The sequence below is a fragment of the Anomaloglossus baeobatrachus genome, chromosome 3 (assembly GCF_048569485.1).
Source record: "Anomaloglossus baeobatrachus isolate aAnoBae1 chromosome 3, aAnoBae1.hap1, whole genome shotgun sequence".
In the NCBI taxonomy this organism is placed as follows: Eukaryota; Metazoa; Chordata; class Amphibia; order Anura; family Aromobatidae; genus Anomaloglossus; species Anomaloglossus baeobatrachus.
This window is the reverse complement of record NC_134355.1, coordinates 704,006,299-704,029,769: the sequence shown is the minus strand read 5'-3', so window position 1 is coordinate 704,029,769 and position 23,471 is coordinate 704,006,299. Positions and strand designations below refer to the sequence as shown.

General features: G+C 49.5%; 2 protein-coding genes across 2 annotated transcripts in view; one reads left to right on the top strand and one right to left on the bottom strand.

Moving 5' to 3' along the window:
* The window catches only part of IFT172 (intraflagellar transport 172), a 192,286-nt gene extending 187,333 nt beyond the window's left edge, over window positions 1-4,953 (top strand). The window contains 6 exon segments of the mRNA XM_075341695.1: window positions 353-448; window positions 653-712; window positions 855-953; window positions 1,327-1,480; window positions 4,132-4,223; window positions 4,821-4,953. Of these exon segments, the coding sequence (XP_075197810.1) occupies window positions 353-448; window positions 653-712; window positions 855-953; window positions 1,327-1,480; window positions 4,132-4,223; window positions 4,821-4,910 (591 nt within the window). The 3' untranslated portion in view covers window positions 4,911-4,953.
* Window positions 4,954-5,284: 331 nt separating this feature from the next.
* Window positions 5,285-22,614, bottom strand: KRTCAP3 (keratinocyte associated protein 3). The gene is made up of 7 exons (XM_075338888.1): window positions 22,550-22,614; window positions 12,049-12,233; window positions 7,376-7,435; window positions 7,083-7,283; window positions 6,431-6,565; window positions 5,808-5,905; window positions 5,285-5,447 (listed from the first exon to the last, which is right to left on the bottom strand). Exons 1-6 carry the CDS (start codon window positions 22,587-22,589, stop codon window positions 5,822-5,824), a joined length of 705 nt encoding a protein of 234 aa, XP_075195003.1. The 5' UTR covers window positions 22,590-22,614; the 3' UTR covers window positions 5,285-5,447; window positions 5,808-5,821.
* Window positions 22,615-23,471: the final 857 nt, after the last annotated feature.

Here is a 23,471-nt window from a genome sequence, read left to right as displayed (position 1 = left end):
TTGCTTTCCTCTGCTCTGCTTCCCTGGGTTGACTTTTCACACTCTCCTTCCCTCTGTTGCGTTCCTCCACTCTCCTTGCTCTCTTTTCCCCAGTTGCCCTCCTCTCCTCTGCTTCCCTGGGTTGACTTTTCACACTCTCCTTCCCGATGTTGCCTTCCTCTGCTTTCCTTTCCCCAGTTGCCCTCCTCTCCTCTGCTTCCCTGGGTTGACTTTTCACACTCTCCTTTTCGATGTTGCCTTCCTCCGCTTTCCTTTCCCCAGTTGCCTTCCTCTGCTCTGCTTACCTGGGTTGACTTTTCACACTCTCCTTCCCTCTGTTGCCTTGCTCACATTTGTTTCTTCCCATTCTCAGGAAGTTGTAGCCGCAAAGCTGTGCATCTCCTTATTGCGTCACACGGATCTTGTCCCTGCAGACAAGGCTTTCTATGAGGCTGGACTGGCCGCTAAGGTAATATATATATGGTGGATCCCTGGCCACATCAATCAATCCGGTGCCAGCTTTCCTTTCGCACAGGGCCTCTGCACCATCATACGTGGACTGTTTCTTCTGACCACGTATTACATTTGTGCCCATTATAATAAACGCTTCGACATTCTCTGCCGCTGGTTCCAAGTTATTGTGTCTCCATTTTCTTTATACTTTATCCTACAGGCAATGGGATGGGAGAACTCCGCTTTCATCTTCTTGAACAGATTTTTGGATCTTGTAGACGTAAGTGATAACCGCATGTTATTATGCATGTACAAAGGACGGGAGGGAAAATGTCCTGGCTCCTAGTATAGCGTGTGATGTTCGGGAGACTGCTGTCGGGACATTGTCTATTACATACACTGTCACCTTGTCTTCTCCACAGGCCATTGAAGAGGGGAATCTGGATGCTCTCGACCACTCAGATTTTCAGTCTACAGATATTCCCTTTGAAGTTCCTCTCCCTGCAAAGCAGCACATTCCGGTGAGAGCTGCTCATCCCACCGCTTTACACGGCCCATTTCTATCTCACCCTAGTGTCCCTGTTCATTTACACAGCCAGTCTCCACCTCACCCTAGTGTCCCTGTCCTTCTTTACAACCCATCTACACCTCACCCTGGTGTTCCCATCCTTCACCACGACCTGTCTAAAACTCACCCTAGTGTCCCTGTCCTACAAGGCCTGTCTCCACTGCACCCTGGTGACCTTGTCCTCCTACACAGCCCATCGCCACTGGACTCTGATGTCCCCATCCCCCTCCATAGCCTGTCTCTACCTCACCCTGGTGACTTTGTCCTTCTATGTCCTCATCTCCACCTTGCTTCTTCTCTGTATCACTTGTCCTACTTCTTTGCAGGTGGAGAAGCGAGAGGAGGTCAGAGAATGGGTACTGGCCATCTCCATGGACCAGCGAGTGGATCAAGTCCTCCCTGTTGATGAGAGGGGCGTTTACGAGGCATCATTGGTGGCTGAGAACAGTGGGATCCGGTCTCTGCCCTGTGTAATCACAGGTGAGGAGGAGGAAGGGGGGGGGGGGGGTCGGGTCGGGTCGGGTCGGGTCGGGTCGGGTCAATTGTTACCCGATCCCCTTTCCCCCACATGACAGCTCCTGGAAGTCTCCTCTTTCCTGACTAGCTACAGGCAAGAACTTGTGCCCTTTGGTTTGTGGGAAGCATTTGGACAAGAGGTGACCGCCATTATACAGTCATAAGAATTACATCCTCCCTATTTATTCTATAGTCTTCAGCAGCAGGACATAAAATATTTGCTCCTTTCTTGTTCTTAAAGCAAGGTAAATACAACCCCAGATAAAGAGCAGCACATGACAAGTTACACCGTGCCAAAAATAAAATACACCCTTACTGCATGTATAGGAATTAAGAAGTCATGCTTTAGTTATCAGTAGGTGTGAGCACTTGTATAAGAGCAGAAGTTCGGGCATTTTGCTGGTCTGCTGCAGTCAGGCGTGTCCCACAGCCAAACAGGAAAGGTGTCTGCGCTGATCTGAGAGAAGTCATTATTGCGGCTCATCAGTCCCGGTGTGGATGGCACAGCACACCTCACCATGGTCAGACCGTGCAAAAAACAAAAAAAAACCACACCCTTCCTAAACCTAAAATCTTCATCGAGACTCTTCTCCACATAGTAACAGTTTATAAGGCGGAAGGAAGACCTTGTGTCCCTCTAGTTCAGCCTATTTTTAGTGCCGCTGTTCTGGAGTGTTAAACCAGGGGAAGGTAAAACCCAAATGGTTTTATATTTTTATGTCCAAGTTTTTAAATAAAAACAACAACCATCTTTCAGGTGATAAATTACCCCACACTTCCCACCCAAAAAAAAAAAAAGTCAAAATGTCCCGTGTTCCCCAGAACGAGCCCAATGAAACTAGACTCCCCACAAAAAGCAGCCCTCACCCTGCTCCATGGACAAAGTTCTCAAACTGTTTTTACAGTGTTCAGAATTTTTTTTTTTTCTTCCACATTTGACATCTTGGTCATCGTACAGATCGGGAGAATCAGGTCTTAGTCACTTTTCCTCCCCACTGAATACTGGAAAAGCAAAACCGAAAAAAAAAAAAAAAGCTGCAGAATTGTTTTCAGTGTGTAATATGGTAACATGGTCTCATTTATATGGACAACTCATCCCTCAAGCAAGCAGCGCTGGAGCCAGGAAACAGATTCACTGCTCGTGGAACAAGGAGGGCAGAAAAGTGTTCCAATACTAGACAATGAGAAAAACACCAACATGTCTGCCTAGTGGGAGAAGCCGCCCGGTGTTATGATCCGGAACCATGGAAGACCACCATAAATCATTGGTAAAAGGTGAGGCCCCCACTGACTAAAATAGGAAAGGGGCTGATGGTGGCCAGAGAAAAACCCTGTAAAATTCCAAATTCCTGATAGTACAAAAAAAGGCCCTCCGATCGCACAATCTGCACGCCGTCCTATACCAGGCGTTCTTGTCATACCAATGAACAGAAAACAAGAATCATTACAAGTTCAAAAAGCCACAAACACATGGACTTATAGGAGCAAGACTCCAAACAAAACTGCAGGGAGTTTCCCAGCTAAGCAACTGAGAGGGAAAATCCCTGCATGCAAATAAACTGAAAACAACCACAGCAAATGACAAACTTAGATAAGAGTAAAAGAACCAAACAACAAATAAAGAGCAAAGCACTTATCTGGGGTAGATGTTGTCTGGAGCAGGATGAAGCAGGCTGGTGAACAAAGAACAACTGACATCCGCATAGCCTGCCAGCAGACCAGGGTTTAAATAAGCAGAGAGTTAGCAATGGAAACGCCCATTACTCAACACACCTGGTCTATGTCCAAACCATTCCTGGCCACAAGAGGGAGTCTCCCAGCAGCCAAAGCATAACTGACATTCACAACAGCCCGGGCTGGCTCGTGCGGCAGGAGCGTCGTCGGTAGAAGGCCTCCCGGGCTGGCTCGTGCGGCAGGAGCGTCGTCGGTAGGAGGCGGCCCGGGCTGGCTCGTGCGGCAGGAGCGTCGTCGGTAGGAGGCGGCCCGGGCTGGCTCGTGCGGCAGGAGCGTCGTCGGTAGGAGGCGGTCCGGGCTGACTCGTGCGGCAGGAGCGTCGTCGGTAGGAGGCGGCCCGGGCTGGCTCGTGCGGCAGGAGCGTCGTCGGTAGGAGGCGGCCCGGGCTGGCTCGTGCGGCAGGAGCGTCGTCGGTAGGAGGCCGCCTGGGCTGGCTCGTGCGGCAGGAGCATCGTTGGTAGGAGGCCACCCGGGCTGGCTCATGTAAGAACAGAGTCGGTGGGAAGAATCTCAGCCAACTGGAAATACTGTAACTGAACATCAGAGATCGGTGGAGGAGAGTAGTACAAGGTGTGGATTCACAGGGTGTACTTGCTCAGCTTCTGCAGTTTGGCCTTGTTTTTGATAAATAAATGACACAAACTTGTTGGGTGCTGCATCCACTGAAGCTGGAATGCCCAGATTAAGATCTAAAGGAACTTTATAATAAAAGCACAGAAGTCACAGGGTGTACTTAATTATTCTCATGACTGTATATGATCACATGCACCACAAGGGTCAGCAAGCCACCAGCAATAAGGAGAACAAAGCATACGGCCCAAGCCCTGTGTCCTGGTAAGTGTTGAGGGGGATGAAGGAGCTGACACTGCGTCTCCCTGCAGGATATCCCGTACTCAGGAACAAGATAGAGTTCAAACATCCGGGCAAAGCCGCAAATAAGGAAGACTGGAACAGACTGCTCATGGCCACCAAGGTGAGTGCACGCTGCTCCTCCAGCCTGGATGCAAACCATCCTTTTCCTCCATATGCCTGTCACTGACCCCCACAATCGTCCCGCCCCGTATCTGCTTCCCACCATCCCAACAAAAACACGCATACACACGTTTGCCTTCCACTGCTGATCCCCACAATCCCTCATCGCTGACCCCCCACTGCTCTCAGTTTTTTTCCCTCCCCGCAGTCAGTTGTCCAGTCTTCCATATTTACTGCCTGTTCGTGAAGAGCACACACTACCATGCTCAGTGCACAAATAGAGCCCGTCAGACTGTTCGTTACAAGTACCAAGTATAATTTTAGTCAACTGGGGAACTGGAGAATTTTGCAGATCTTCTGGAAAAATATTCAAGTTCCCCATTGGCTTCTATTATACTTGGTATAGGAGTCGAGCCCTTACTAGCATTACGAGCACCGAGCATGGTGTGCTCAATCACTACTGCCTGTATCTACCTCATTCCCGCTGACCTCCATCTTCCTCCTGTCGCTGACCCATCTTCCGTATTTGTACCCATATCTGGCTCTTGCCCACTCCCTCAGCTTTCTGATATTATGACCGGTCTTCTGTCATCCACAGACCAGCCACAGCCCCGAGTGCCAGGACGTGCTGAAGTTCATCAGTCGGTGGTGCGGAGCACCCCCAAACACCACTTTTTCCTTCCAGTAAAGCGAGTGGGCCTGCACTTTATAATAAAATGCTGTAGATCTGACCCCGTGTCATGTGGTCTCTGATCTGTATCTGGTAGATGTCCTAACTCCACTACATTCTAGGATAAGCAGAGGCAGACGGAACCGGCACATCTACGGTTATACCAGGTGGAAAGTCCTGCTGGCTCAGAAGCCTCTTATCTTCCATCGCATTGTGGGAGGATTGTTTTTTGGTTTCACGTTACTTTATAAATTTGGTGTATAAGAACTGAACATTTCCAGTAGACACTAGAAACCAGTGTGCTGTGAACACAACCAAGGACAAGCCTCCCAAACAGCGGAGACCCTGACAGCAGGTTGTGCTACACATCCCTGACAATGAACAGCCGGAAATTAGAAAATTGGATTTATTCACAAAATATCAGGAAAACACAGACCATATGAATGTACAGCATGTAAAACAATAAAACTGCAAGCGGGACTCCAGCCAAATGAGAGCAGACATCCTGATCCCCGCGAGACGCCAGCTCAGTCAGTGCATCCAGCTGGGTCACACCTGTAACACAATGTAACAAGATCAACAATCCGCCAACAGGCCCCACCACTCCGAGATCACCCCAACACATCAATCATTGCTCTGCTGACAGCCCCCATTACCAGCAATTATTCCTCGCCTGCCGATAGTGCCAGTCACCCAGTGATCATATGCCGAGCTCTCGTGTTACCCGGCAATCATCCCCATCACTTGGCAATCATCCCCGCTAACCTCCCTCACTATCAACAACTCAGATACTCCAGGAGGAGTTGGAGTGATGGATTGTTGGTTGCAGAGTCTCCTGCCAGTGGGTGAAGTCACTACTGCAGTACCCTCAGACCCATCACAGCCCTCAATGTGACCTCCACCATGGACACTCACCTCCAGGGTGACGCCTATGCCCGAGCCTCGATGAGCTGATGCGTTTCCGGCCTGACCGCATCCTCCAGCCGCTCATTCTCGGCCGCCTGCTCCTGCAACTGAGACACATTCATGTTACCCAGGAGCCCAGTTTGTGAATCTACTGGCCTCAGACTTCCATCCTTTGCATTTCCATTAATTTTTCTGGTAGCCAGATTAGCAAGAATCGGCTGACCGCTCCTCACACAAATCTAGTAGCCTCCACCTCAATCTCTGGGAACAATGATAACTTCATATAATCCCATCCAGTGGCCCCCTCAACCCCAGTGCAGCCGGAGATGCAGGGCCTGGACCCATCTGATACTACCGGTTATTAGTGATAAGTGAATACTACCATACTCCGTATTTGTAATGAGCAGATGGATGCTTGGATAGGTTGATTTGTGTACCGAGTATAACAGAAGTTAATGGGGAACGCAAGCCTTTTTCCAGAAGCTTTTCCGGAAAAACGTTAAGAGTTCCCCATAGATTTGCATTATAGTTGGCTGCTCGAGTTGAGCCTGGCCAAGTGTCAAACTGCTCATTACAAGTTCCCAGCACCAGAACACATTAGTGCTCGCTCATCACTACCAGTTATCACTTACCCTCTGCCTCAGATAAGTCTCTCCACATGGACCGATCCCTCGGAGAATAAATGCCACCACACAACAGCGGATTGAGAGTGCGGCCTCCACTGCAGACAGAAACATGGAGGGGAACCAGAGAGCCAGTGTGGTGTCCTACCAAAGAAGGCAAGATGGTCAGAGAGCCAAGCATGGGAGGTTCCCCACAAGAGGAGCAATTATGGGGCATCAGTGGCTACTGGAGGCTCGTGGCAACGAGGGAAAAGTTTACAACAGTGTACACAACCATTACTAGTCTTTAATAAGGGATTTTATCACATAGGCCCAAAGGGGTCTTTTGGAACCTTATGTTCTAGTGACTGGGTGTGACTGTAACGCACAACAGTTACATCCTGGACGTCAGTGACGAAATTGCCAGGCCATGGGAGCGGACTGGAAGATGGGAGAAGAGCAATAGGTAGCATTGTCAGCAATGGCACCACTGATCATCAGAGGATGGATAGGCAGCGTTCTCAGTGATCGCCACCTATCACTAGAAATCAGCTGTAACATCACTGAGAACTCCGCCTATCCATCACTAGAGAGCAATGGTGACATCACTGAACACCGCCAGAAATCAGCAGTAACATTACTGAGAACACTAGATAATAAGCTACAGATATAATGCACTCACATAGATCCGTGTTGTGTCGAAAGGGCACTCGTTGCTCATGATGACGGAGCGGGTGTCAGCAGGGAGGACCGTTGTGTTACATCCAGCAATCAGGTTTTTGCCTCCATTTGCAATGGTCAAGGAGACAGAAAGGACAAGACCCACAAAACAAGCTGCTGAGAGCAGGGCGTTCAGCAGAGCAAGGACCAGAAGAGACCAGTGCTGCAGATAGAAAAAGAGTGGTCAGAGGATGACCTGACACTTCCCATCAGTGTACAGTAGTGATATAGATACAGGTCATGGAGGAGACTCACGATTCTGGCACAGCCCAGGTTGCGGGAGGCGAGGATGGCGCAGATTCCTGTTGTGATGCTCTGCAGAAATACATAAGAATGAGAATAAGAAACTGAGGAACAACTATCAAAAAGACTGAAGATTAGGTAGAGCACTTCATTACTCCATCAAAGTGACCCTGCACTGAGTGCATAGTGCCCCATCTACAGTACTGTGCAAAGGGTTTTAGGCAAGATGGAGAAAAATGATACAGAGCAAGAAGCTTCATATATAAGGAGCTTCATACACCAGTCTATTTTGAGCAATTAACAAAAACAGAATTTGTATTACTAGTAATTTGGTTTCTAGGAGCCCTCCACAACAGCACCACAGGAGGTTAACTCTCCACCCTGATAGGGACAGGAAACAAAAGGTTAATGAGCCCGTCCCTGCCTCATTTAAGTGTTATTTCAGAAATAAGCCATTCAAAAAATAAAGAGATAAATGCATAAACATAATCTAGGGAAGGAATATCTATGCTGTCGCGGAGGGTCCCTAGAAGCCGAATTACCGGTAACACATTCTATTTTCTATAGTCACCTTCCACTACAGCACCACAGGAGGAGTGAGTATCAGCAAAAAATTTAGGGGGTGGTTATAACAGCAGGAAGGACCTTCCGACCAAAGACTAGGTCCTTATTAGAAATCAAATTTTAATCTATAATGTCCGATGAAGGCATGGACTGAAGACCAGGTGGTGGCTCTGCAAATCTGCTCAATGGAGGCGGCTGTCCTTTCATTTCAGGAGACTGATTTGGTAGAATGAGCTGTGAACTTTTCTGGTGGAGACAGATTTTGGTTATTGTAGGTTTCACACATTGCTTTCCTGATCCAGTTAGCAATTCTATTTTTTGGCAGCTTTCATGCCCTTATTTTGACCACCAAAGTGGATGAAGAAATTCTCATCTTTCCACAAGGAAAGATGGAGGACGGTAACTTAAGATATTGGAGATAACTAGAACTGCTCTACGTAGATCTATGCAAAGAATGGAGTTCCACTTTTTTGTCATTGGATGCATTTTTACAGGAGGGTAGAACGATGATGTCCTGAGACATGTGACATTCTGAGACCTACTTTAGGAAGAAATGACGGGCCAAGAGGAAAAATAATGCCATCATCCAGAATTTTCAAGTAGGATTCTCTAAACAGTTTGAAGTTAACTACCGCTAGAACAGTGGGTTATTACAACCAAGAAAGCAGTTTTCTGGGATAATGTCCAAAGAGGAACCAGCTCAAAGGGAGGCTGTGTTAACCCATTACGGACAGTGTTTATATCCCAGTGGGAACCAGGTTGGTCTGTCTAGATCGCAGTCTGACAGACAGTCATGAACCTATTAAACAATGGCTTGCGAGGTTTTTGTCATAGAAAGAACCTAGGGCCGAAACCTGGACCTTGACTGTACTACGTTTGAGGCCTTTTTTTCTAGTCCACTTGGGAGAAAAATCAAAGATTTGAGCCATGTTTGGATGAAACTGATCTGGCGCATTAACCTTACACCAGGAAACGAACTGCTTCCATATCTTAGCTATATGGTGTTATTTTCTTTTCTGCTTTTTTTGAAGTGTCCTGATTCCACTATGTGAAAGACCTCTGGCTCTCAGGATTGTGGTTTCAATAGCCAGGCAGCCAAGTTCAACTTGTGGAGATCTGAATTATATAGGGGGACCTTGATAAAGGTTGCTGATCAGAAGCAGCATCAAGGGACCTTCTTGAGCTAATTACCGAGTCCCAAACCAGCACCCATGTGGCCCAAAAGAAGCTATCAAGATTGAGGAGACTGTCTGCCCAGGAAAATATTATTGTGGAGACCAGATTTTCATGTTGCATGCTTCCCTGTTGGCGTAGATGGGCCACCATTATGTTGCCTCAAATCTTCACATGGGACCCATGGACCAGGGTTGTCACAGTTTGAGAGCTTCTACCACCTTCCGTGCTCTGAAGTTGAAAGACTTGAGCCTGATTTTGTGCGTCCAGAGTCCCAGGAGGGATGTTTGTACAACTATGGCTCCATAACCTCTTTGGCTGGTTTCTGCTTTGACGTCACCAAGAGATCCTGATTCCAGCAAACTCCCCTTCTTTTGGGATCATCCACCAAGAGAGGCAGGCTTTTACACGGCCTGATAGATTTTTGTTTAGAGATCTGGGGGATTTGTCTTAAGAGGTCAGGACGTGTATATGCAGGGTTCTTGTTTGGAATTGGGCTTATGCTACCGCTTTAATGTATGCCGTCATGGTCCCATCGCCGACACTGCCGATCCCAGAGTCACTGATGTCTGATCTTGTAGAGTTGAGATTCTGGACTTTAATTTGCTTGTCCTCTGGCAAACAGGATGTTTGCTTGCAGGAAGCCAGCAGAAGGCCAAAAACTTCATCCTTGTGGAGGGGTCCAAGTCCAATTTCTGGGGATTTAGTTGGGCTTTTAGAACATGTTGCTGGAGCATGGGAGCTGAAGGAGCAATAATCAGGAAGTCGTCAAGATAAGGGATGATACAGTTATTTTGTTTTCTGATAAATACCACTGCTTTTGCCATAACTTTGGTAAACACGCAAGGCACTGATGAGATTCTGAAAGGCAGTACGTTGTACTGAAAGTGGAGGGCCTGGTGGTTTTGAGATTCTGTAAATCTAAAGAGCTTCATGCGAGACTGGTGGATGGGAATGTGATAGGCATCTCTCTCTCGATTGTGGCCATCACAAAGTTTTGCCCAATTATTGGGATTGTGGACCTGATTGACTTCACCTGGAACAGTTTGTAGGTTGTGTGTTGGTTCAATGGTTTTAGGTTTATTATGATCTGGTGAGAGTCGCTCGTCTTCTTTACCAGGAACAGATATGAATCTCTTTCATATCTTTCCCAATCTCTGCTCCCGGAACTGGAGATTAGTCCTGACATCTGCAGTTCCTGGAGACATGATATAGAGAGTCCTGTGTTGTAAAGGAAGAGGACTCAGGCGCTGTGGAGGATAGGAGACAAACCCGATCTTTAGGCCTTCTCTGATGGTGTTCAGGACCCACTGGCTGGAGGATATAATTTGCCATTGGGAAATTACTTTAGAGATACGGCCTCCTATCATGCTGGCATAGTTTGTCTTGCTGTTTGTTTTGGAAGACAAATGTTTCTGCCTCTCCCCCTTTTGGGAGAGGCAGAAACATTTACCTCTATATTTAGGTGGTTTGTTCTGCTGGGGACGAAAAAGCCTTTTCTTAGGCCCCCTTCACACGTCATTGAAAAAACACTGACGTGTAAAACACGCACATGTCCCTCCGTGATTCACGGCACACGTGGGTTGTCCATGTGCAATCCGTGATCGCAAATGGACATTACTCACTTGCCTTCGCTCCTTCTGTCCATGGTGCTGAACTCCTCGGCTCTGCAGCATCCACCCACCGCTCTCTGCAGCTACTTACGGGTCGGCTGTTCCTGCTTTCATGAATATTCATGAGTCGGGCAGGAGCTGCAGAGAGCGGAGGCTGCACAGCGCGTCGCTGGAAAGGTGAGTTGAAAATGTTTATTATTTTATATGTCAGTGTTTTCCTGGTACGTGTTTCACGGATCACACCATAGTGTGGTCCGTGAGTCATCAGTGGTGCCAGAAAAAAAAAAAAAAAAAACTGACTTGTCTCCGTGCAGAATCACGGACACGCGTGTATGCTGCACGGAGACACATCAGTGAAAAATCACTGATGTGTGAGCAGACCCATAGATTATAATGGGTCTGCGTATGTCAGTGATTCTGGTATGTATAATAAATACAAATTAAAAAAAAAAAAAAAAAAAACAAAACACATGCATATATACCAGAATTACTGACGTGTGAAGGGGGCCTTAGGGCTTCTCTGTTTCGGTAGAGATTTTTTCTGATCAGTTGCCTTTACCAGAAGTTCAGCCAGAGCTGGCCCAAAAACACTCTTCTTTAAAGGGGATGGAATAGAGCTTAATTTTAGAGGTTGCGTCTCCACTCCATAATTTGAGCCAGAGAGCCTTTCTTGTGGAATTCGACAATACCACCGATTTTGCTGCAGACTGATTCAACAAACGGGTCTGCCAGGAATCCCATAGCGTTTTGGAGAAGAGGAAGGGAGGCAAGCAGGCAGGTCTTCTCTGGTTGTGCCTTGGGTGAGATGTTCCTTAAGCTGGCCCAACCATCGGAATAAAGATCTGGCCACACATGTAGAAGGAACATTAGTTTTACACAGGACTGCTGATGTTTCCAAGGATTTTTTTTTTCAATAGACTCCTTGCAGCCCATTGGATAGTTAAGTTGAGAAGAATCTTCAAATGGCAGAGTCGTTCTTTTAGCTACTCTGACGACCTGATCATCAACCTTCTGGAACTCCCAACATTTAGAGGATCCCTTATGTAGTTGGAATCTGTGTCTCAGTTCCGTCACGACTTCTAAACGTTTTTCCCCAGAGTCACCCAGATGCCGGCAGGGGGAGAAGGGGATGCAGGGGAGCTCAGGGACGACGAGAAGACGTGATAGAGGCGCCGGGCGGGCATGAGATACAGAGGATGGAGGTGCCAAATACCGAGGAGATTCACTTTTCTGTTTTCTTCAGTCACTTTGCATTTTCCCCTATACCTGCCTAATAAGACTTGTTCTGAACAGCGCCCCCCTTATACAGTTCTGTGCACATCAGGAGATACTCACCAGCAGCCCAGACACCACAGATATGATGTTGGCGGCGCAGTATTCGGTGCTCACCCTCTTCTCTGGGTTGGCTACATGCCGCAGGACAGTACCGTGAACGATGGCGCCCAAGATGAAGTTCACATGGCCTATGAAAATCAGTGCAATCCCAGTTCGCATCAACTGCCGAGGGCCCTTCACCACATCTAATAAACAGGGAGAGAAGACATTAGACTTAAGGGGTCTCATGGGAATGAGCTACCTCTACCGATCATCCAGAAGAGCAGGATATCCACCGACTGCAGAGCTGAGATCATTAATGCTGCTCACCCCCAAATAGTGACAAGAAGGTGGAGGGTGAGGCCGGGGTCTGGTCACAGGTGGCTCTGGGTATGTGGATTGTTATATACGATGGATAGAACCTTCTCCAATGACACAGGACATGTGGAGGGGGGGGGCAGTTATAGCAGGACTCGTTCTTCAGACCCACGATAACTCAAGCAGAAGTGCTAAAAATGAGCCACAGGCTGCAAGGTCATTTATGTTGCCTGATCATTTATGCTGCCTAAAAATCACTATGGTTGTCTCCTTTACAGACAGAATGTGCCCACAGAGCGCCACGTGCCCAGGGTGCATGCGCCCACAGAGCGCCACGTGCCCAGGGTGCATGCGCCCAGAGTGCTGTCAGTACATTGAAGGGCATTGTGAAGAATAACTGCAAGATAAAAGATTTGGGACCATAAAGTTACTAATAGTGTATACACACACCCTTCCTACAGGCATGTGTAGATACTTCTACCCGTGCAGGACCTCACCTGTCCTCCATATGATAAGAGGTCTGTACTGTATGGTTTTCTGTACGGAGCCACCAGTCTTGCCATTACATCCTACATCATTCTCTCCCCTCCACCAGTCATTTTATTTGTAAAGCAGCAATCATACGCAGAGACAGGAGCAGCAGAGTTTAGGACAGACAGGAGAGAAGTGAAGTTAGTAGAAGCCCACAGAGGAGGATATTGCAGTAGTGGAGGTGGGAGATGATGAGGGCGGCACAAACATTTTAGTAAATTGCAGGTCGAGGAAAGGACGGATTCTGGAAATATTTTTGAGTTGGAGGTGGTGAGAACGTGGATGTGCGAGGTGACAGGCAAAGCAGAGTCCAGGTTACTCCGAAGCAGCGGATGCCGGTACCCGGGAAAGTGGGATAGAAACCTTACATGGTATGGAGGAAAGAGGAGTTCAGTTTTGTCCACATTGAGTGTTAAAAAATTTGATAAGGAGAATATGGCCGATAGACGATCTGACCGCAATATCGTCTTTGCTGTTCAGCATCTTAGAAAAGTGGAATGTTATCAGATCAGACTATAGGTGGTACGAGAAGCCATTGGCCTGGGCCAACACACAAAAAGGTATCAATGGACAAGGGTCCTAGGACAAAACCTAGAGGAACACCAACAGAGGGTGGGATGAGGAGGTGGTGTGGGAACGGGAGTGAGTCAATGTACAGTTAGTGAGGAGATCCAGCAACAAAACAAGGTCTGTGAGACTGAGGGAAGAGGACAGGTCTAGAAGAAGGAACACAGAGTAATGTAGAAGGCAGAGGATGGGTCTAGGAGGAGGAGAACAGAGTAATGTAGAAGGCATAGGACAGGTCTAGAAGAAGGAGCACAGAGTAATGTAGAAGGCATAGGACAGGTCTAGAAGAAGGAGCACAGAGTAATGTAGAAGGCATAGGACAGGTCTAGAAGAAGGAGCACAGAGTAATGTAGAAGGCAGAGGACAGGTCTAGGAGGAGGACAGAGTAATGTAGAAGGCAGAGGACAGGTCTAGGAGGAGGACAGAGTAATGTAGAAGGGAGAGAACAGGTCTAGAAGAAGGAGCACAGAGTAATGTAGAAGGCAGAGGACAGGTCTAGGAGGAGGAGCACAGAGTAATGTAGAAGGCAGAGGACAGGTCTAAAAGGAGGAGCACAGAGTAATGTAGGAGGCAGAGGACAGGTCTAGGAGGAGGAGCACAGAGTAATGTAGAAGGCAGAGGATGGGTCTAGGAGGAGGAGAACAGAGTAATGTAGAAGGCATAGGACAGGTCTAGAAGAAGGAGCACAGAGTAATGTAGAAGGCATAGGACAGGTCTAGAAGAAGGAGCACAGAGTAATGTAGAAGGCATAGGACAGGTCTAGAAGAAGGAGCACAGAGTAATGTAGAAGGCAGAGGACAGGTCTAGGAGGAGGACAGAGTAATGTAGAAGGCAGAGGACAGGTCTAGGAGGAGGACAGAGTAATGTAGAAGGGAGAGAACAGGTCTAGAAGAAGGAGCACAGAGTAATGTAGAAGGCAGAGGACAGGTCTAGGAGGAGGAGCACAGAGTAATGTAGAAGGCAGAGGACAGGTCTAGAAGGAGGAGCACAGAGTAATGTAGGAGGCAGAGGACAGGTCTAGGAGGAGGAGCACAGAGTAATGTAGAAGGCAGAGGATGGGTCTAGGAGGAGGAGAACAGAGTAATGTAGAAGGCATAGGACAGGTCTAGAAGAAGGAGCACAGAGTAATGTAGAAGGCATAGGACAGGTCTAGAAGAAGGAGCACAGAGTAATGTAGAAGGCATAGGACAGGTCTAGAAGAAGGAGCACAGAGTAATGTAGAAGGCATAGGACAGGTCTAGAAGAAGGAGCACAGAGTAATGTAGAAGGCAGAGGACAGGTCTAGGAGGAGGACAGAGTAATGTAGAAGGCAGAGGACAGGTCTAGGAGGAGGACAGAGTAATGTAGAAGGGAGAGAACAGGTCTAGAAGAAGGAGCACAGAGTAATTTAGAAGGCAGAGGACAGGTCTAGGAGGAGGACAGAGTAATGTAGAAGGGAGAGAACAGGTCTAGAAGAAGGAGCACAGAGTAATGTAGAAGGCAGAGGACAGGTCTAGGAGGAGGAGCACAGTAATGTAGAAGGCAGAGGTCAGGTCTAGGAGGAGGAGCACAGAGTAATGCAGAAGGCAGAGGACAGGTCTAGGAGGAGGAGCACAGTAATGTAGAAGGCAGAGGACAGGTCTAGGAGGAGGAGCACAGAGTAATGTAGAAGGCAGAGGACAGGTCTAGGAGGAGGAGCACAGAGTAATGTAGAAGGCAGAGGACAGGTCTAGGAGGAGGAGCACAGAGTAATGTAGAAGGCAGAGGACAGGTCTAGGAGGAGGAGGAGCACAGAGTAATGTAGAAGGCAGAGGACAGGTGTAGGAGGAGGAGCACAGAGTAATGTAGAAGGCAGAGGACAGGTGTAGGAGGAGGAGCACAGAGTAATGTAGAAGGCAGAGGACATGTCCAGGAGGAGGAGCACAGAGTAATGTAGAAGGCAGAGGACAGGTCTAGGAGGAGGAGCACAGAGTAATGTAGAAGGAGGACGACAGGTCTAGGAGGAGGACAGAGTAATGTAGAAGGCAGAGGACAGGTCTAGGAGAAGGAGCAGAGTAATGTAGAAGGCAGAGGACAGGTCTAGGAGGAGGAGCACAGAGTAATGTAGAAGGAGGAGGACAGGTCTAGGAGGAGGAGTATAGAGTAATGTAGAAGGCAGAGGACAGGTCTAGGAGGAGGAGCACAGAGTAATGTAGAAGGCAGAGGACAGGTCTAGGAGGAGGAGCACAGAGTAATGTAGAAGGCAGAGGACAGGTCTAGAAGGAGGAGCACAGAGTAATGTAGGAGGCAGAGGACAGGTCTAGGAGGAGGAGCACAGAGTAATGTAGAAGGCAGCGGACAGGTCTAGGAGGAGGAGCACAGAGTAATGTAGAAGGAGGAGGACAGGTCTAGGAGGAGGAGCACAGAGTAATGTAGAAGGCAGAGGACAGGTCTAGAAGGAGGAGCACAGAGTAATGTAGAAGGCAGAGGACAGGTCTAGGAGGAGGAGCACAGAGTAATGTAGAAGGCAGAGGACAGGTCTAGGAGGAGGAGCACAGAGTAATGTAGAGGGCAGGGGACAGGTCTAGGAGGAGGAGCACAGAGTAATGTAGAAGGCAGAGGACAGGTCTAGGAGGAGGAGCACAGAGTAATGTAGAAGGAGGACGACAGGTCTAGGAGGAGGAGCACAGTAATGTAGAAGGCAGAGGACAGGTCTAGAAGGAGGAGCACAGAGTAATGTAGAAGGCAGAGGACAGGTCTAGAAGGAGGAGCACAGAGTAATGTAGAAGGCAGAGGACAGGTCTAGAAGGAGGAGCACAGAGTAATGTAGAAGGCAGAGGACAGGTCTAGGAGGAGGAGCACAGAGTAATGTAGAGGGCAGGGGACAGGTCTAGGAGGAGGAGCACAGAGTAATGTAGAAGGCAGAGGACAGGTCTAGGAGGAGGAGCACAGAGTAATGTAGAAGGCAGAGGACAGGTCTAGGAGGAGGAGCACAGAGTAATGTAGAAGGCAGAGGACAGGTCTAGGAGCAGGAGCACAGAGTAATGTAGAAGGCAGAGGACAGGTCTAGGAGGAGGAGCACAGAGTAATGTAGAAGGCAGAGGACAGGTCTAGGAGGAGGACAGAGTAATGTAGAAGGGAGAGGACAGGTCTAGGAGGAGGAGCACAGAGTAATGTAGAGGGCAGAGGACGGGTCTAGGAGGAGGAGCACAGAGTAATGTAGAAGGCAGAGGACAGGTCTAGGAGGAGGAGCACAGAGTAATGTAGAAGGAGGAGGACAGGTCTAGGAGGAATATTGAGAAATGTCTGTTTGGTTTAGTGATACGTCCTTAATCATTTTGGGCAGTTTCGGGGGCGGTGAGGATGAAAGCCAGATTGTAGGTTGTTTAAGAGTGAATTATATGAGAGACGGGGAAATTTCAGACTGGAGATGCCATTTGTGGAGTTTGGACGTGAATGGAGCAGCGCTTTGGGGCGATAACTGGACGTAGAGGTGGGGCCAAAAGGATGGCTTCTCCAGGATAGGTGGCTTGCTTGAGAACAGAAGGGAAGGTACCTTAAGTTAACGATAGGTTGAAGAGATGGGTTAGGGCCGGGATAAACATGGTGGTGAGGAGGTGGGATAGGTTGGGTGGAGAGTAAGTGGTGAGGTGTGATTTGGAGAGAAGATGGGTAAGCTCTCCTTCAGTGATGGTGGGTGGAGGGTTATGGGGGAGGGGCAGGGGCCTGTTGGTTGAGATGGTTGATTAGTATTCATTTCTGATTTACTCGATCTGGTTTTTGAAATTTGTGGAAGTCTTCTGCGGAGGAGGGGGGAGGTCGGAGGCGAAGGAGGGGGGAGGGAAAAGTGTTGAATAACTGTCCCTCTTATTATTATTCTGTAGAAGTTGAGGTATGGTCATAACCCAAACCTATGTGGAAAACGTTGACCCCACCCACAACCACACCCATTTGCCATTTCTTTCTACTTTGGTAGGAATCATTGTCAGAGGGGTGGTGGCCGTGAGGGACATTCTGCAGACGCCAGAGACTAGAGGGTGTAGACCCAAATCCAGGACTGTCCGCTGCTGCATGAGGACGGCTGGATTTCTCTTGTTTGTAGTCCGAGCAGCCAGAACTTTCTCATCTTTATGTGGCTTCACTATATGGCATGTTGCAGTTGTGTCTGTAAGGCCGTGTTCACACCTCCGTGTCTCCCATGCGTGTGGTAATTAAAGCCAATACAGATCCCATGCCGATGCGGATTGTTTAATTACCAGAACAAAACTTTTTTTAAAAGCTAAAAAGGCATAACAGACAATTAGGGGCCTAAAAATATCACCCCACAGCCGGCCCAAAGGTGGCGTATCCATTAGATGTGCCAATTCTGGCGCTGTATTCAGTTTTTCCCGCTGCCCTGGCGCTATGGCAAATGAGTAACATATGGGGTTGGTGCCAGCTGACATTAAGCCCTGGTATTGGTAATGGGGGGGCGGCTTGCAGACACCCCTATTACTTATCCAGTAGTTGAATCCTGGTTACACAGAAGCCTGTGAGCCACGGTGGGCAGGGACAAGCGGTGACTTCACGAGTTCACCGCAGGTCATTGTCCCAGCGGTTCTCAATCCAAGTATTGTGAGAGTTATTAACTACGGTGGAACTCATGACATCACCACTCGTCCCTGCCCGCGGTGGCTCACACTGCTATGTGATGTGACCCGCTGCTGTGACCTGGAGTGACATCATGAGGTCATCTCCATTCACTGCAGTTACTCTCACACAGCAGTGTACGAGCCTGTAGTGACTGCTCCCCCAGCCAATCGGGAACGTTCTGTTCATTGGCTGGCACTGCGGGTGCGGGATTGTTGTGTGACCCCCTTATTGGATTACAGCAGACCTGGATTAAGGATTTTGCAGGAAAATAAAAATTGGAGAAAGATGGTGTCTTGTCCATTTCTTTAACGGGAACCTGTCAGGTGCACTATGCACCGAGGACCACGAGCTGTTTTGGGTGCATATTGCTAATCCCTGCATCTAGCAGCATACATAAACAGATCTGTAGAAAAAGTATTTAAGATCTTTTATCATATGCTAATGAGGCAGGGACTAGTTGCAAGGGCGTTACTAAGGGGGGGGGTGACTAGCCAAGGGTAGCATGTTAGCTCGCCCCTGTGGGCTTGCTAATAAATACAGTGTCCAAGGCAGGGTCGATCTCACCTCTGCTGTCACCGCTGGTTTTCGGCTCAGTGTGCATGATCAGAACGTCCCCGGCCTTCCGGTCATGCGCACTACACCAGTGTTAGCCGAGATGTGTACACCTGGCTTCATAGTACGCATGATGCGCGCTGTGCTGAAACCAGCGTCGGGGCGGTGGTAGACAGCGGTGAGATCGACCATGCCTCTGACGCTGTGCATTCATTAGCATGTTAGTGCGCCCACAGGGGGTGTGCTTACATGATAAGGGGGCCAACTAGCCAAGGGAAGTAACACCCTTGTGACTAGTCCCTGCGCTCATTAGCATATCACATGGGATCTTTAGTTCTATAGATCTCTTTATCTATGCTGGTGTATACAGGGACAGTTAGGCAGGAACTAGCAATACACACCCAGCACTGCTCGTGGTCCGGGGGCAGATGTCACCTGATGGGTTCCCTTTAATCATTTTCTCATGGCTCTCAGGTTTGCTTTTGGGGGACATCATGTCACACCACTATGGATTACACAGGATTTTTTTTTCTTTCCAAAAAAAAAAAAATAAATAATTTGTGAACAAGGGCTGTAGTCGGGGGGTGTTTGTGCAAATATACTTTTATATTCTCCCACTATTAGATTAGTAATGAGGTTTCTGCTAGACGTCCGCCCATTACTAATACCAGGGCTTGATGCCAGCAATTCACAGAGTGCGTCAGCCCCATATAATACCCAGGTTGCCACTGCACCACAGCAACGGAAGGGCCGGGTCCAGTGCCAGATATGGAGCATCTAATGGATGAGCCACTTCTGGGGTGGCTGCTAGCTGCTATTTTTAAACTGGGAAGGACCAAATATACCATGGTTCTCCCCCATTTTTTTTTTTTTTTTAAAACAAAAAAAAAAAAAAAGCTATGAAAAAAAAAAAAAAAAAAAAAACAGCTTGGGATCCCCTCCATTTTTTGAAAACCAGCGCCACGGTACAGCACAGCGCCACGGTACAGCACAGCGCCACGGTACAGCACAGCGCCACGGTACAGCACAGCGCCACGGTACAGCACAGCGCCACGGTACAGCACAGCGCCACGGTACAGCACAGCGCCACGGTACAGCACAGCGCCACGGTACAGCACAGCGCCACGGTACAGCACAGCGCCACGGTACAGCACAGCGCCACGGTACAGCACAGCGCCACGGTACAGCACAGCGCCACGGTACAGCACAGCGCCACGGTACAGCACAGCGCCACGGTACAGCACAGCGCCACGGTACAGCACAGCGCCACGGTACAGCACAGCGCCACGGTACAGCACAGCGCCACGGTACAGCACAGCGCCACGGTACAGCACAGCGCCACGGTACAGCACAGCGCCACGGTACAGCACAGCGCCACGGTACAGCACAGCGCCACGGTACAGCACAGCGCCACGGTACAGTCACAGCGCCACGGTACAGCACAGCGCCACGGTACAGCACAGCGCCACGGTACAGCACAGCGCCACGGTACAGCACAGCGCCACGGTACAGCACAGCGCCACGGTACAGCACAGCGCCACGGTACAGCACAGCGCCACGGTACAGCACAGCGCCACGGTACAGCACAGCGCCACGGTACAGCACAGCGCCACGGTACAGCACAGCGCCACGGTACAGCACAGCGCCACGGTACAGCACAGCGCCACGGTACAGCACAGCGCCACGGTACAGCACAGCGCCGAGCTGCCGCTGTAATGTGCATGTACTGACCCCATGTCTTTTTTCCTTAAATTAATTTTGCTAACATCTGGTTCTCTATGTTTCAAGCATTTATCCATCATTTTTCTTCTCTTTGCGGATGACACGGACCGTGCAATACTTTATTTTTCTACACAGCTGTGTGCAGGGGCTCCGCCTGTGTTCACACTGCATAAATCCTGTGCTGTTTATTTTCTGCAGGATCCGCACCAAAAAATCTCCTCCGACGACTGCATCATTCCTGCCTTTTGCCCCTTATTTGATGCATTTTGGTGCAGACGTGAAGCCACGTTCTTATGGGACAGAAGAGCAAAGCAGCCAAACCGCAGAGTTCAGCAGCATCGGGGGGGTGCGAGGAGGGGCGAGGGTGGGGGGGCATGCATTTTTCATTTTTAAACCCAAACTTTTGTTTTTCTGCAGCATAAAATTATTAAAACTGCTGCAAATATATCAAATAGTGAAGAGGAGAATAAACTGCAGCAAAATACAACTACCAGGATTGTTACTGTGTGCTGCCAACTCCTGCAGAAAAAAAAACCCTAAACCATAGACACCGCCAGGGACCGGACACCGCCGCCAGGGACCGGACACCGCCGCCAGGGACCGGACACCGCCGCCAGGGACCGGACACCGCCGCCAGGGACCGGACACCGCCGCCAGGGACCGGACACCGCCGCCAGGGACCGGACACCGCCGCCAGGGACCGGACACCGCCGCGTTACATTGTTACTGGCATTTTTAGGGAATTTATCATATTCTGTGTTCACTGTTTTGTGATGTTTATTAAAAAGAATAAAATGTGCATGATCCTCCAGACACACACACACACACACACACACACACACACACACACACACACACACACACACACACACCCCCTCCAGCCTCCCCCCCCTCCACACTTCCAGCACATCCTCCAGCCTCCCCCCCTCCACACTTCCAGCACATCCTCCAGCCTCCCCCCCTCCACACTTTCAGCACATCCTCCAGCCTCCCCCCCCTCCACACTTCCAGCACATCCTCCAGCCTCCCCCCCCTCCACACTTTCAGCACATCCTCCAGCCTCCCCCCCCTCCACACTTTCAGCACATCCTCCAGCCTCCCCCCCCTCCACACTTCCAGCACATCCTCCAGCCTCCCCCCCCTCCACACTTCCAGCACATCCTCCAGCCTCCCCCCCTCCACACTTCCAGCACATCCTCCAGCCTCCCCCCCCCTCCACACTTCCAGCACATCCTCCAGCCTCCCCCCCCCTCCACACTTCCAGCACATCCTCCAGCCTCCCCCCCTCCACACTTTCAGCACATCCTCCAGCCTCCCCCCCCTCCACACTTCCAGCACATCCTCCAGCCTCCCCCCCCTCCACACTTCCAGCACATCCTCCAGCCTCCCCCCCCTCCACACTTCCAGCACATCCTCCAGCCTCCCCCCCCTCCACACTTTCAGCACATCCTCCAGCCTCCCCCCCCTCCACACTTCCAGCACATCCTCCAGCCTCCCCCCCCTCCACACTTCCAGCACATCCTCCAGCCTCCCCCCCCTCCACACTTCCAGCACATCCTCCAGCCTCCCCCCCCCTCCACACTTCCAGCACATCCTCCAGCCTCCCCCCCCTCCACACTTCCAGCACATCCTCCAGCCTCCCCCCCCTCCACACTTCCAGCACATCCTCCAGCCTCCCCCCCTCCACACTTCCAGCACATCCTCCAGCCTCCCCCCCCTCCACACTTCCAGCACATCCTCCAGCCTCCCCCCCTCCACACTTCCAGCACATCCTCCAGCCTGTCCTCCACACTTCCAGCACATCCTCCAGCCTCCCCCCCTCCACACTTCCAGCACATCCTCCAGCCTCCCCCCCCCTCCACACTTCCAGCACATCCTCCAGCCTCCCCCCCCCCTCCACACTTCCAGCACATCCTCCAGCCTCCCCCCCTCCACACTTCCAGCACATCCTCCAGCCTCCCCCCCCCTCCACACTTCCAGCACATCCTCCAGCCTCCCCCCCCCTCCACACTTCCAGCACACCCTCCAGCCTCCCCCCCCTCCACACTTCCAGCACATCCTCCAGCCTCCCCCCCCTCCACACTTCCAGCACATCCTCCAGCCTCCCCCCCCTCCACACTTCCAGCACACCCTCCAGCCTCCCCCTTCATCCCCTCTTAGTTGTGCAGTATGGCCCTCACCCTCCCCCTGGTGGAGGCTATGTCCTGTCTATTCTCAGCTGCTGTCTCCCGTCTGTACTCACTGAAGCCGCACGGCTGCTCCTCGCTCCTGCCGGCCGCCATGTCTCCTCTCACCTGGAGCACACCTGAGCTGGGTCACATGACTCCTAGCAAGCCCCGCCCACTGACGTCACAACCCAGCAGCAGCTCACCTGTGCAGGAGGAATCTCATCAGCTCCATCAGGAAGACGCAGAGTATTGTGTGTGCGGCTCCATCCAGTGCATTATATTATATCTGTCCCGTGCATTATATTATATATGTCCTGTACATTATATTATATCTGTCCCGTGCATTATATTATATATGTCCCGTGCATTATATTATATCTGTCCCGTGCATTATATTATATCTGTCCCGTGCATTATATTATATCTGTCCCGTGCATTATATTATATCTGTCCCGTGCATTATATTATATCTGTCCCGTGCATTTTATTATATCTGTCCCGTGCATTATATTATATCTGTCCTGTACATTATATTATATCTGCCCCGTGCATTATATTATATATGTCCCGTGCATTATATTATATCTGTCCCGTGCATTATATTATATCTGTCCCGTGCATTATATTATATCTGTCCCGTGCATTATATTATATCTGTCCCGTGCATTATATTATATCTGTCCCGTGCATTATATTATATCTGTCCCGTGCATTATATTATATCTGTCCAGTGCATTTTATTATATCTGTCCCGTGCATTATATTATATCTGTCCCGTGCATTATATTATATCTGTCCCGTGCATTATATTATATCTGTCCCGTGCATTATATTATATCTGTCCCGTGCATTATATTATATCTGTCCCGTGCATTATATTATATCTGTCCCGTGCATTATATTATATCTGTCCCGTGCATTATATTATATATGTCCCGTGCATTATATTATATATGTCCCGTGCATTATATTATATATGTCCCGTGCATTATATTA